Source organism: Gasterosteus aculeatus, chromosome 6 (assembly GCF_964276395.1).
Source record: "Gasterosteus aculeatus chromosome 6, fGasAcu3.hap1.1, whole genome shotgun sequence".
In the NCBI taxonomy this organism is placed as follows: Eukaryota; Metazoa; Chordata; class Actinopteri; order Perciformes; family Gasterosteidae; genus Gasterosteus; species Gasterosteus aculeatus.
The window spans coordinates 2,915,266-2,929,342 of record NC_135693.1 but is presented as its reverse complement, the minus strand read 5'-3'; the positions used below and the strand labels follow the sequence as shown (position 1 = coordinate 2,929,342).

At 42.8% G+C, this 14,077-nt stretch overlaps 1 protein-coding gene across 2 annotated transcripts; it reads left to right on the top strand.

The window, feature by feature from the left end:
* Positions 1–961: 961 nt before the first annotated feature.
* Positions 962–11,437, top strand: macroh2a2 (macroH2A.2 histone). 2 transcript variants are annotated; one of them, XM_040178875.2, is made up of 9 exons: positions 962–1,585; positions 2,916–3,091; positions 5,909–6,015; positions 6,826–7,023; positions 8,997–9,095; positions 9,242–9,341; positions 9,437–9,526; positions 10,215–10,389; positions 10,911–11,437. In XM_040178875.2, the coding sequence occupies exons 2-9, from the start codon at positions 2,920–2,922 to the stop codon at positions 11,074–11,076; spliced, it is 1,107 nt and encodes a 368-aa protein (XP_040034809.1). In that variant the 5' UTR covers positions 962–1,585; positions 2,916–2,919; the 3' UTR covers positions 11,077–11,437. The 2 variants fall into 2 exon arrangements, with proteins under 2 accessions (XP_040034809.1, XP_040034810.1); XM_040178876.2 differs by having other exon boundaries at positions 1,262–1,585; positions 2,919–3,091.
* The last annotated feature ends 2,640 nt before the right edge of the window (positions 11,438–14,077 follow it).

Genomic DNA, 14,077 nt, shown 5'->3' with positions numbered 1-14,077 from the left:
GCTCATTGAGTCTCATCATGGCGTTTCAACGGGTTGTGAGCATATGAGACACTGGTTTAGTGCTGCAGTGGGAAGTATGAACAGAAATGAGTCCGTCCATTATGGATTTAATGCTCCACTTTTGCTGATTTTTTTTTTTCTCATCCGTCCCTTTCTCTCGCTTTCTCCGTCTCACTCGTCTTTTTCTCAAATTTTGCTTCCTCTTGTTTCTTCATCTTTTTTTTTCTTCCTACTGTTGTGTTCAAAAATGAAGAAACGCCGGATGGACAAAGGGAATCGCAGATCGAAAGGTTAAAATCAAATGTATTTAATAAAGGAGATGGTGTTGTGGTAAAAAGAACATCTCAGCTGAGGAGCCGCTGGTCTTTGCGACACACAGCACCCCAGGTCCGTCCTTTTGACCATCCCTAGAGCCCGTCTGTTTCCTCCACCAGCGAACTCGAGAACAATGGTTGCCTACAGGTATTTATACGAATGCGTAAAAGGTGTGAAAGTTAGTGTCCACACCTCTGGGAGTGGTCTTCTGGTGAGTTCAATGTAACTCGGATTTCGAATGGCCCATAGTCAATATCAGTTGTGTAAGTATTACTTGCATGCATTCCAGTTGATTACATTACATTAAATACAATCATAACTGTACATTGATATTGTTCTACTACAGTTGCAGAATTAAAGTGGTTTTAAAATATTGTCATTACTTTATTGATTACAGTTTCAGAATCATGGATGTATTCTGGTGTACACTAAATGCATTTTATTAATTTATGAACCGGGTCGTCGGTTTATTTCTAATATCCTACACTACCGTCTCATCTGTCCGCAGTTTTGAGACGATAGATGTGTCTCAAAGTCGCTAGGCTGCCTCTATCAGTTGAATAATGTGTTACCTTTTTGTATGTTTTTCTATTTATGTGACTGATAACGTTAAGTGTATGAGTTTTTGATCTTCTTTCACCAATCTATTGGCTTTGAAATGTCAAAGCTCGTGTCAAGGGATGTGAATGGCTGCTTAGACTCTGAGTGGAATTCTCTCTGCATCAAACAGGCTGGATGGATCATCTGTCAGATTCACTTCCCACTGTCTTCGTGATCAAGAAGGAGATATATTGTTCTGGTCCACAACCTGTTGGGCCTGGTATTATGCAGTTTCATTCCTACGCCTTGCCAGTATATCACGAAGAAATCAGAGGGCGGCTGGAAAACATCCATTCAATTATACACGGTCTACTCTTAGGGCCTTTTTTGAGGTGCGTGTAGGGTAGGCTCTTTTAAGCTAGGCTATTTTGCTCTGCCATCAAAAACAATTCATATGTAAGCACATCGCGTCCCTTTCCCTTTTGAAGCCATGTTAGGGGGCGTTTTCACTGGATTTCCCCCCTTGCAGCATCAGTAGCACAGAGCCAGCCTCCAACCAGAATACGCGGCTCGTGCCTACTCTGTGGGGGTTTCCAAAGGTTGGGAAGCTAGAGTGCGTACAAGGACGGCTAATAACACCGACCAAAACAAAGCGCGCCGCCTGTCACCGGGGATCCGTCAGTCTTCCGTGCAGAGGCACGTCTGACTAGCGAGAAAGAGGACGACACAGGTAGAAACTCGCAAGGTTTTTCCTCATTTTTCCGTGCGGTGGCACATATCCGGATTGACGGGGACGCGTTACTTTCCATGTCTGATGTGATTACACACATGCAGAGGATTGGAGGCTAGCTACGCGGAAAAGAAGGGGGCGGGCGGGGGCTTGTTTAAACAAATGGGCCGTTACGGTCAATGTCTCTATTGTAAAGGGACACGCGAAAGTGACTCGAAGAATGTCTATCTGATATTTTAGTTTAGCCAAACGGTGACGACCTGGCGTAGCTTGCGCTGACCCTTGGCTTTATGCTTTTGATCCGGGCAGACGTGGAGCAAATACGTACACACATCCTCCCGTTTAACACAGTGCTGCTGCTTTACTGTCCAAATAACGGATACAGGGATCGACATTAACGCCTGCGTAGCTACGTAGAGCGTTCGGTACAGTGTCGCTAGCTAGCTTACGTAGCCCGCGTTCACATTCCCTTCTCTTCAGAGTCTGCTCGTGCACCTTACGCCACTCGCACGCACGCACCGTGTCCTCCACCTTTACTGCCGGCGGTGAGGTTCCGCTATTCGTTAGTGCCTACGTGTGAAGAATGGGAGTTCCAGCCGGGTGCTGTAGGCCGCAGCCCGCCTCAGCGCTCACTACTGGGGCTGGTTTACATGAAAACGTCGGAGAGAAGGTCATATGTTAGCAGAGAGGGAAATGGAATAAAAAAACGACTGGCCTTCATCAGCTAGTGGACATGCCGTATGTTGTTTGTCCCCCAAGCACGACAATGAGTATCTATGGGTCCCCCAGCTCTCCGTGTGAGCCGTGGGTTTGCTTTAGAGTGATATTCCTTACACTAAATATTTTTGAAAAGTAATTAAAGGTTGAAGAAATAAGAGGGAAACCCAAGGGAAATTCAAAAGTGTCTGTTTAATTTAATTGTACCTGTATAACTCATTTGTAAAAGCATGTGTGTGGATGCATCAGTGCTTGTGCAGGCAAATGGGTTTGTGGAATCACTTGTTACTTATTTTTACAGTTTTACTTGAAATACTCAATACATCAGAGAATGGTCCCTCTCAAAATTGTCTATGCGGTGTTCTGTGGATTAAACAAAGATAATATGGACACTGGTTTCTGGAAAAAGGATAAAACAAAAAAAATGTAATTATCATATCATGACCAACACAAACAAAATTCCTTGTAACTTGTAACTAAGGGTGGTGGCAGAACTGAAAAGACAAATTCACAACAAATATGGACTGAAGCCACTTTTTCTTTTGGCCTTTCAGGGGGACTAATCTTTTCAGAATAAGTATGTTAAACACGTAACATGGGTCTGTGTCCTTAGCAGGATGTCTGCCAGAGGAGGAAAGAAGAAGGCCACCAAGCTGTCCCGCTCAGCAAGGGCAGGAGTTATCTTCCCTGTGGGGAGGATGATGAGGTATTTGCGCACCGGCACGCACAAATACCGTATTGGTATGGGGGCACCCGTCTACATGGCAGCAGTCATCGAGTACCTGGCAGGTAGGGTGATCACATGATTCAATCATCATACATTCCCACCAGGTTATGTGGCTTGGTCTAATTCTAGTTTAATGTACTAGTTTTGTTTCATGTACTGTTGCATGTGTTATGTGTTGTAAAGTAGCTTATTTAAAAAATTGAAGTAGTGTAATATATGATGTACAGTGTTTCCCCTCGGTTTACAACTTCACGGGGGCCGGAGGGGGATAGTAGTCGGGCAAAAGGTTCAGGCGACCGGGGGGTGCCCCCGTTATAATAATAGGTAGGGGAAACACTAACAAAAAGAGGATTGAAAAAAGGAAAAACACAAGTTTGTTTGTGTTTACAAAAAATTATAGTTCATTGTAAACTTTTCCACTGTTATATTCTTGTTCCTGATGGACTGAGGTGCACATTGAAAAGTAAACAGGTTTGAATAACCAGAACACACTATGTTCGATAGGGTTGCAAAATATTCAAAGTTGAAAAACTTTCCATGGGAACAAACTGAAAATTTGTGGGCATTTACCTTGTCATAAATGACAAAACATTTTGTTCTATCACAGGCAGACATGTATGCAAACTTTTCTAATACAAATTTTAATAAGTTTGAGTAGAAGTTTATTCTTCCATTGAACAACAAAAACACGAACTTTAAATATAAAACTAATAAAATTGTCTGCGAGTTAGTCATTGTTAACACACTGTGAGTAACTTCTTGGAAACTTTAACATTCAAGGTCTTAGGTCTTTTCTGACAAAATTTTAGAGGGATCTGATTAATCTGCGTGGAGCAGGGTTTAAAGTGAAAAACATAACTTCATGTTGCCACCAGGTGGCGCTATGACTGGGATTGAAAATCATCATATGGATGTCTACAGGGTAAGGATGTCATGACAAATATGGAGCAGCTTAGATCATTTATGGCCGATTTAAAACCACTTTAATTTTCATGGGGAATTGTATTTTATTTTGCCAACGCACCACGCTCATAGTTTAATATTTTTTCAAGCTTTATCCGTCCATCTTCAACCGCTTATCTAGGGTCAAATCGCCCAAATCCAAAATTCCCTTTCCCACATCTACCAGCTCTGACTGGGGGACTCCAAAGGCGTTCCCAGGCCAGTGCAGAGATAGAATCTCTCCACCTGGGTCTTCCCCGGGGCCTCTTCCCAGCTGGCCGTGCCTGGAACACCTCCTTAGGAAGGCATCCTTACCAGACGCCCAAACCTCCTCAACTGGCTCCTTTCGACGCAAAGGAGCAGCGTCTCTACTCCTCGTGAATGGCTGAGCTTCTCACCCTATCTCTAAGGGAGACGCCAGCCACTCATTAAACCCATTTTGGCCACTTGTCCCCGTGACCTAGTTCTTTCGGTCATGACCCATCCTTGATGAACATAGGTGAGGGTAGGAACCAAGATTGACCGGTAGATCGAGAGCTTTCCCTTCCGGCTCAGCTCTCTTTTTTTAACAATGGTAGGGCTGGGCGGTATGGCCAAAAATCCATATCACTGTATTAAAAAACATTTTGACGGTATCCCGGTATGTGATGGTATTGCTTTTTCAAGGAAACACATTAATTCATTGACCCCCGAAAAGGACTGCCGGCTCCCCAATACAGCTGTTTGCCACCCGCAACTGGTCAGCGTGTTAGCATGTTAGCTTGTTCCGGCTGCTAGTGTTGCCACCAGAGGCGATACCAGTGGCTCAACAGATCTAACGTAATTTACGTCGTTTCCAAAACCAAAAACCCTCCAAAGAGACACAGCTCGTTGTGTTGGTGCAACTCTGGTCTCTTGTTGTTCCTCTTATATCGCTCTTTTCCGTGTTTCATGTAGCAACAAAGTTACTTCTTGTTGTGAGCTGTACCCAGCATGAAGTTCGGCAGGGTAATTTCTACAAACGTACAATTATTAGTGTACAAATTGTTTGTGTCACAAGCTGTTGTGTTTGTTGTGGGTTTTATTGTTATAAAGTTATAACAATGGCTCAATCTCAACACACGTAAGACAAGTAGCTCTAAACGCTCCGCAGTCTGCTGCCTGCCAAATAGACACGTCAGTGGTTATTGGTGTAACACCGGTATGTGAGAAATTCATACTGTACGGAAATCTTATACCGGTATACCATCTAGGCCTACACAACGGCATGGTAAAGTAAGTGCAATAGCGCTCCGCGGCGGCAGAATAATTAAGTTGGTTTAAAGATTGACTCTTTTGTAGAGCATAACCAAAAGCATGTGTTGTGAATTTTGAGTCAATTCGGCATCAGGGGCAAAAAGTGTGTTAATGTGGAACTTTTCCAATTTTAGGGGGGTGTTCTAGAGACAATTCTTTATACCCAATTGTGGGACCCCAACAATGTCAAATCTTTCACTTGTCCTGATATGCATTTTAAATTGAACTTTTGAAAAATGATTAAACCCCCCAAAATGCCCCAAAAACCTTTTTAGGGTGAAAAAATTGAAGTAAACATCACACTGGACAACCACTCATTGGATAATTGTAATTATTAAACGGTAATTATTAAACTGGAGGTGATGGTGTACTTGTGTGGACATCCTACTCCGACTGCTGTAAAAAGCCTACTGTATACAAATCAACGTGGTTTTAGATTACCAAGTAATCAATATGCTGGGTAATGACAAAGACTTTCAAAAACAACACAACGTTTTGTGTTTACGTTTTTCAATGTTCCCAACTAGCTGCACCGAGGGTCCAGCTGAGCTAGGCTTGCATAATCTTGTTCTTAACTACATATACAGTCCTTGTTATATGCTTTTGGTATGTAAAAATGGCAACCTTTGAAACCCAAATCTTTGATTTATTTTCTCTCAAAGCTGAGATCTTGGAGTTGGCAGGAAACGCAGCCCGGGACAACAAGAAAGGCAGAATCACTCCCAGGCACATTAAGCTGGCTGTGGCCAATGACGAGGAGCTAAATCAGGTAAGAGTGCTCTATAGCTGGCTCACTGATACATGGGTGTAGACCTTCAGGTTGTCAAAAGTGGCAATCATTTGATACATCTGCCCAAGAAAACACCAACATGTGCAAACCAGCCAGCTTCTCACACTCATATGCTAATGTGTTATAATAATAGATCATCATATCCCTACTAACCAGGTGTTTTTCTTTTGTTTCTTTCTTGTCTTGAATCCAATAACCGTAGCATGTAGTCGACAAAGTACCTGAGCAGGTAGTGAACAGAGTACCTGAGCAGGTCGAACAGTGAAAACAGCTGCTGCTGTTTGTGGGCTATAGACTGAAACAATATAGAACTGCAGAGTTAGTGGGATCTCTGCCCGCCATTTGAAGCAGACCGTAGATTGGCTTACCTCATCATGCTTTATCCTCGGCTACTCTGCTGGTTGCACCAGTGACTCCATTATTCCCAATGCATGCTGTACATCTGAGTTATGTTAATACTCTAGAACGTTAAACATTAGTGTAGCTGCTACCATTTCCAGGAATCCTAGATATCCCAGGATCCTTTTGATGACAATGTAAAAGGCACAGGACCAAAAAATTCTTTCTAATGGATTCAATGACGCAGCAACAACAAATGGTGTTTTTACTCATCTCATGATAATGTTAAACTTTGTCGCTGGGTAGTGATGTTGTCAGATGACAGCAAATGATGTGTGTAGCAGCTGGTATTTCCGCATGCGTGAATGATGCAAACACTGTTTAGCCTCAGCTGGGAACAACGACATCTGTCTCAAAGAGAACAACAGTCTTTCACACTTTCTCCATCAGCTTCTGAGGGGGGTGACCATATCAAATGGAGGGGTCCTGCCTCGGATACACCCAGAGCTGCTCTCCAAGAAGAGGGGGGGCAGGGTAAAAGCGGACAGCCAGGCGTCGGTCCCTGAGAAGAAGGTTGAACGATCGAAGAGCAAGAAACCCATAAAATCTTTCAAAAAGGTTAAAGCCAAACGAGGACGCAAGCCTAAGGTCAGTCGACTCAACAGAATGGACAAAACACGCGGCCAAAGCGGTTATTCCAGACTTTTATAGTGTGGAGAAGGGGGGCGGGGTGCTTGGCTGACGGTTAGTCGAGGAAGCGCTTCATTGGATATGTAGCACATCATGCTCATTTAATTGTGGCAGCCAACATCGGGATTGCAATTTAAAATTCACTTGCCGGCTGTTTCTCTTCTCATGGAGGCTTATGCCGAATTCAAGTCCATATCCAAGCAGCTCAGTGATTCAGTTGAGTTGACAAGTTGAACTTGACTATATTTGCTCTAGAACACCATAAGACAGGGGTTCCCAAACTACGGGGCGAGACCCCCAGGGAGTGCACGGTGGCATGACAGGGGGGTTGCGGCTGCATCACCAACCCAAACACACAGTCGAAAAAGTAAAAAATAAAATTCAAACTGTCCTATAGACTTGACATGCACTGTGTTCGCCCTCAAGAGCGGCTCAGCGTGTGTGCAGCAAAGAGGCAGAAAGAGAGAAATGGAGACACAGAGCATTAGAAAGACAGCAAAAAGGTAGCCATAGGAAACAAGCAATACACAAAGATGGACCGATTTGTGACTGGTAGCAAGCGCAAATCAGATGGCACCGCAACCACGGCCAGAAAAAATATAAAAGCTTTCAAGTACAACGAGGTGTACCTGTCCCTGGGCTTTAAAGCATCGTTGGTCAGGAAGGGAGACCATGGTGTGTTGCGCGTCTTAAGCTCTGGCAGCTGAACGTATGAAGCCCACTAATTAAAGAAACTCACCACCCTGATCACGTGAACAAATCCCTTTAGTTTTTCAAGGTAGGAAATATATGTTGTTTGCACTTTTATGTTCTTGCATACTTATGTGAAACACTGGTTAAAAAGCTTCCTGTTTAATGTGGAAATATACATTTTTGCACTGTTCCCAACTTTTCATATTTGAAATGAATGTAATAAAAGTGGAAGTGAGGTGATATGTATGGAAGCCCATTTTTGCCACAAAAGACAAAGTCGAAATTAGGACTTTAGATATTGCACATGCGCGGGGTCATTGCAGCGGGTTGTTGACATCACTACGGTCACACAGGTGTCGTTTGTTTTATCTCGCTGATGAGCTATTGAACCGGGAAGTCAGATTTTGTAAATGTCTTACCAAATTTACCGAACTGTAAAAGTTCTATAGACACTGGCACCCACTCACTCCACCCGCCGAACAAACGGGGACGTCTGACTTTTTGGGAAGTCTAAAAAAGTTTCCAATAAAACCAGATAAGGTTGCTGGATTTGTCGCTATTCGCTTCTGACAAAAAGTGTCCAAGAGAGTTTGGAAAGTCACTGTACCAAACTAGAAGAAGCCCCCCTCTGCATATCTAAAGTCATCATTTTGACTTTCTAACCCTTTTCTTTTTTTTTGAAATGGGCTTCCATAGATAGTTATGTGAAAAAGTGTTCCCCTAATTTCTTATTTTTTGCATGTTTGTCTCACTTAAATGTTTCAGATCATCAAACAAATTTAAATATTAGACAGATAAGATAACACAAGTACACACAAAATGCAGTTTAGTAAATGAATGTTTTAATTATTAAGGGGGAAACAATCCAAACCTACATGGCCCTGTGTGAAAAAGCAATTGCCCCCCCTGTTAAAACAAATTAATGTAGCAAGTATGTTCTTATTTTAGAAATAAAAACAGTATTATAATGCTAACAATTCAACAAAGAAGGAATGACCCAATTTCTGTTTTTTTGTTCAGGGACGACAAATGCTACACTCCTTGGTGCATCAGCTAAATCAAGAGCTAGTAAAAGTTGAACTACAAATTATGTAAAGTTCCATCAAAAATATAAACAAAGCATTTTTTTCAGGGTTTGACAAAGCATTAGAGGCATCTTTCAATCATCTTTATACACTATCAACAAGTACTCAGGTTGGATGCTCAAATGGCTTATATGTTTTTGTAATCTGGCAAAGAGCACAGACAACGAGTCCGTACCAAACTCCACATTGGAAGACGGTCCTGGAGATGGATTCACCATCCTGTCAGCAAAGAGCCTGTTCCTTGGACAAAAGGTAATGTACAGATATTTAATGGCCTGAAGCTGCTGATGGACAGTACAATGATCAGTTAGAGCTCTTCAAGGTGAGAATCTCGGCCTGCTAAAGTACAGCAGCTGCTTCCTCTCACTTCGTTGTTAACTTTAACTTTAAATCGACAGCTTTCACTAACGGAGAGTGAAATCAGCAAAATTGGAACAATCAAAGTGGAGGGTATAATTAACCCGACAAATGCGGAGATGGACCTCAAAGATGGAGTGGGTGAGAATGACATGTTCATGTGCTCTATTTCTTCACGAGTTCGCTTCCCTCTTCTCAGGCAGCATTGTGTTCACCTGGTGCTGTGCCATTTTTAGGCAACGCCCTGGAGAAGGCCGGAGGCCGAGAGTTCCTCGAGGCAGTCAAGGAGCTGCGGAAAGCACAAGGGCCTTTGGAAGTGGCTTCGGGTACAGAATCTTCAACAGGGCCTCTGACAAAGACACATTCATAGAGGAATTTCCGTCGGGCGGTTCCTCCCTCAATCAGAAGATTGCAGATTCTTTCCCCCGGCTCCTCTAGAGCATGTAGAAGTGTCCTTGGGCAAGACACTTAATGTGCCCGAAGGCTCTACCATGGTTGTGTGAATGATGACATGCTATCATGCACAGACAGAGACAGAACCATTTACTCCTCCAGCTCATATTTAAAGTCATCAGTTAACCTGCATGTCTTTGGACTGTGCAGAGAACATGCAAACTCCACACACAGGCCGGGTCAGCTGCTTCTCTTGCTATGAAGCATCTACTACAATTACAACACTGCGCCGCTCTATTCAGTGTGTAGCTGTAGCTAAATGACACTTAGCCCCCCAACTAGAGCTAACGTCATCATGTGTCAGCTTAAACGTTTGTGAGGAGAGAATGGCAGTGCAGTATATCTAGATTTATTCCCACGCGTTGCTTAGTGGTATCAGAGGTCACAAGCAATTATTTTCAAACCACCCTTTTTAACAACTGCGACGCCAGTGAATTATAAAAAAAGTGTTTGAAGAATAAAAATATGTCAATATGATAAATGAATCCCTGTAGTATGCTCTTTGGATGATCCAAGCTCTGCATCTACATGTTTAATTGCATTTGTGTTTGCACTCTGCAGTGGCAGTGAGCCAGGCCAGTGGGATGGCAGCCCGTTTCATCATCCACTGTAACGTACCTCAGTGGGGTTCAGAGAAGTGTGAGGACCAGCTAGAGAAGACGGTAAAGAACTGCCTCTCGGCAGCAGAGGACAAGAAGCTCAAGTCTGTGGCGTTCCCTGCTCTTCCTGCTGGACGGTGAGCTCATCTATCGATCCTCTCCGGAGGTCAGAGGTTTTGGTGATCAGAAACACCCTTCCCTTTATGTCATACAATGCTGCTACTCAGCCCTGTAGCCCTACACCAGGGAGCAGGAGGCCTGTTAACCGCCCCCCCCCCTCCCCCACCGTAACATCCCCTGATATGGTGTATACACATACATTCTATTGTGTGCCATGTAAAGGCCATACATGGGGGGGGGGCAGCAGCAAAAAAGTAGGCAGTTTTTCTTCTTAAAAGGCCAGGCCAGTATTTCCCTGTTGTCACTATTGGTTAGTGTGTGTAGGCACGCGCACGCATTTGTGTGTGCACATCAGGGCGGAACTGCGCCATGCGCGAAACAGAGGACTATGGGGAATTGTAAACGCGCGACCACGTAGAGACAGAAACCCCATGCTGTTGTGTAAGTAAGATAAACACCAAAAGCCCCCCCCCCAATTTAATGCTAGGGGAAACACTCATCTCTGAGATTCATCTCACCACCTCAATCTTTCCCACAGGAACGGATTCCCCAAACAAACGGCCGCCCAGCTCATCCTCAAGGCCATCTCCAACCATTTTGTGTCGTCCAGCAGCTCTTCTCTGAAAAACATTTATTTTGTTCTGTTTGACAGCGAGAGCATCGGAATATACCTTCAGGAAATGGCCAAGCTGGACGCCAAGTGAGGATCATTAAGGAGGGTTTTCTAACTGTTGTTTGTTGCTAGAGACTAGGGGGGAGGGGCGGGCAGGCGGGCGGGGGTTTGATGTGAAATCTATGTTAGTTAAAGACAAAAAAAAATCTGTGTGAGTGGAGTCCTGTTCACCTTTATGTCCTACTGTCCCTTCATGAGATTGTATCCTTTATAGATTAGATCATTTCACTCCGTACAGTTTGCCATTAGGGTCTCTTGTTTTGATGTTTTTACATTCCATGTACATTTAGAACAGTTTTTCTGGCCTCTGTAGTTTCGGATACACTTCGTTTACTAAAAAACTGTGGTTCTCATTCTGATTTGAAATAAAACCTCAGATGTTTTACACCAGAGGCCGACTTGTTTTCAGAAATCTCTACTTTACAGATTTAACAGGTACACCTGCTCAATTGCTTGTTAACACAAATTGCTAATCATGCCATGATGTTCGAAACTCAATGCATTCAGGTATGTAGACATGGTCAAGACAACTTGCTGAATGGTAAATGGACTGTACTTGTATAGCGCTTTGAGTCTTCTGACCACTCAAAGCACTTTAACACTACATGACATTCACCCATTCACACACTGATGACAGGAGAACCATACACAGTGACACCTGCCCATCAGTAACTAACATTCACACACTACAGGAGCAATGTTGGGTTAAGTGTCTTGTCCAAAGACACATCGACATGCGGGTTAGCAGAGCCTGGGATCGAACAGACAACCCTCTGATTGGAGGACGACCGTGCTCCCCACTCACCCACAGTCTCCCCGCTGAAGTTCAAACAGAGCACCCAAATGTGGAAGAAAGAGGATGAGGTTACTTTGAACGTAGATGGTTGTTGGTGCCAGAGGGGCTGGTCTGAGTACAAACTGCTGATCTACTGGGATTTTAACACACAACCTTCTCTAGGGTTTACAGAAAATGGTCCCAAAAAAAAAATATATGTATAGATATTTAAAATATTAGGGACTAATCAGACGATATTTAGTGCCATTAGTGCCTACTAAAAGTAGGTTAGATTTTGCGCGACCGTTTTCATTTCAGCTTTCAGCTCGGTGGTGATTGCAGAAAAAATCCGGAAATCCCACAAATGATCAGTTTCGGGCAATGCAAGCTTTTGCAACTGGACAATTAAGGTGGAAGTCATGAGCGATGTGAATGAAAGAGATGGTGCGGGATCCAATGCCGTTTACGTGCACGTACGGGGACTATTTCTTCTCCAGACTAGTGAAAGCCGTTATACGTTTGGTTGCTACAACTATTTTGTGCCGAAAGGCAGCTATTTAGTTACGATTTATTTTCGCTGGTAAAAGCAACTAGGTACTTGAGGCAGTACTTTGTCTCTCCGCGTCGGGCCTAACAACGCCCCCAAACTGTTACATTATTGGACGATAGTACAACCTCTCGTAACATTGCTTTAGTAAAACATTTAAAATTACCTCATCTCATAAGGAAAGAGCTTGGAAGATGTTCAAATAAGAGAAAAACATATTGAACTAGAAAATGCTGAAAGCTGAAATTATTTTTTTTCTAAAGTGAGAAAAGCTGAAATGAATTTAAAATAAAATACAGACATGATACTATTAGCCATGTGCAGTAAAATTTGTCGTAGAATTAATAGCATAAATACTAGTACTTTTTGTTAAAGTAGTGTGACCCTGTATCACTATGTCATTCCCTTCAGCACAGCGCACCCCCTACTCCATACACCACGGTCACCCCTAGCAGGTTATGAAATGTCCTCTTTAAAGAACAGGTCCTGTTAGACTGCAGTAAATCAGCTAATGCGGAACAGCTGTGTAGCGGAGAGCGAGAAGTGTGTAAGTTACCCCGGTAACAGCGCACCTGCGATAATTAACGAGCTGCTCAGCGTGCAAAACTGCTGAAACATAATCAATGATTATGAAAAAAGTAAAATAGAGTTCCACAAGCTGCTTTTTTATAAAATGGATTGGCAAAGTAGAAAAATGTGAAAACATGTTAAAACATGTTTATGAATTTAATTCATATAAATTCAATCAGAGGTAGAAAGCGGTCATAGATCAAAGATTCATTTTCAAAATAAAACAGGAAATCACAAGACAACATAGACACAAGACCACCTGATTAACACCGCTTCCTGGACATGATAACTATAGCAAAAACGGTTTATTAAATGAACTCGTCAAAATGAGTCAATAAAAAGATGAATACTGTTGACTTAATATCTCTATCAAAACAAAACCAACAAGACAAAAGGCAACGTGGGACCAACTTGTAACATCGAAAGGTCAGTATAAAAGTGTTAACCATAAAGTAAATAGTCACAAAATAAAAATAACACTTCATAGAAACCAATCAAATCACAGGAAACCACACCATACAACAAACACATGCAAGATGGCTGCTCCATCAATGTGTCACTCCCCACACAGCAGAAAGCCCCACAAGAAACAAAATGGCCTATCCAATTATTTGGCTTATTAAAAAGTCTACCATATACTAAATAGGGGAAAAACCTTAGCGGAGCCTGGAACAGCTGGGGCACAAACCAACAACCTTTCAGTTACCAGCGCAGCCTCCACTCCATGCACCACGGTCACCCCTAGCAGGCTTTGAAATGTCCTCTCTAAGATCAGCTAATACGGAATAGCTGTGTGAGAAAGACAGAGTGCACTGTGTCTGCGTTACCACGGTAACAGCACACCTCCGTTCGTTAACGAGCTGCTCAGAGTGCAGAGACCAAAAACTAATGAAAACATAATCAATGAGGAAAAAAGTAAAATAGGTATCAACAAGATGTTTTTTTTATAAAATAGTTTAGACTTGTCAACATTTTAAAGTTTAAATGGTGTAGCTGAAAGATTGGCGAAGCAGAACTCCATTGGATAACCATGTGAAAAAAGGTTTATGAATTTGATTTATATAAATTCAAGCATAAGAGGTAGAAAGCTGAAAGGTCATAGCCACCCTCTCCTGAACGAGCTGAATATTTTATGCTGAT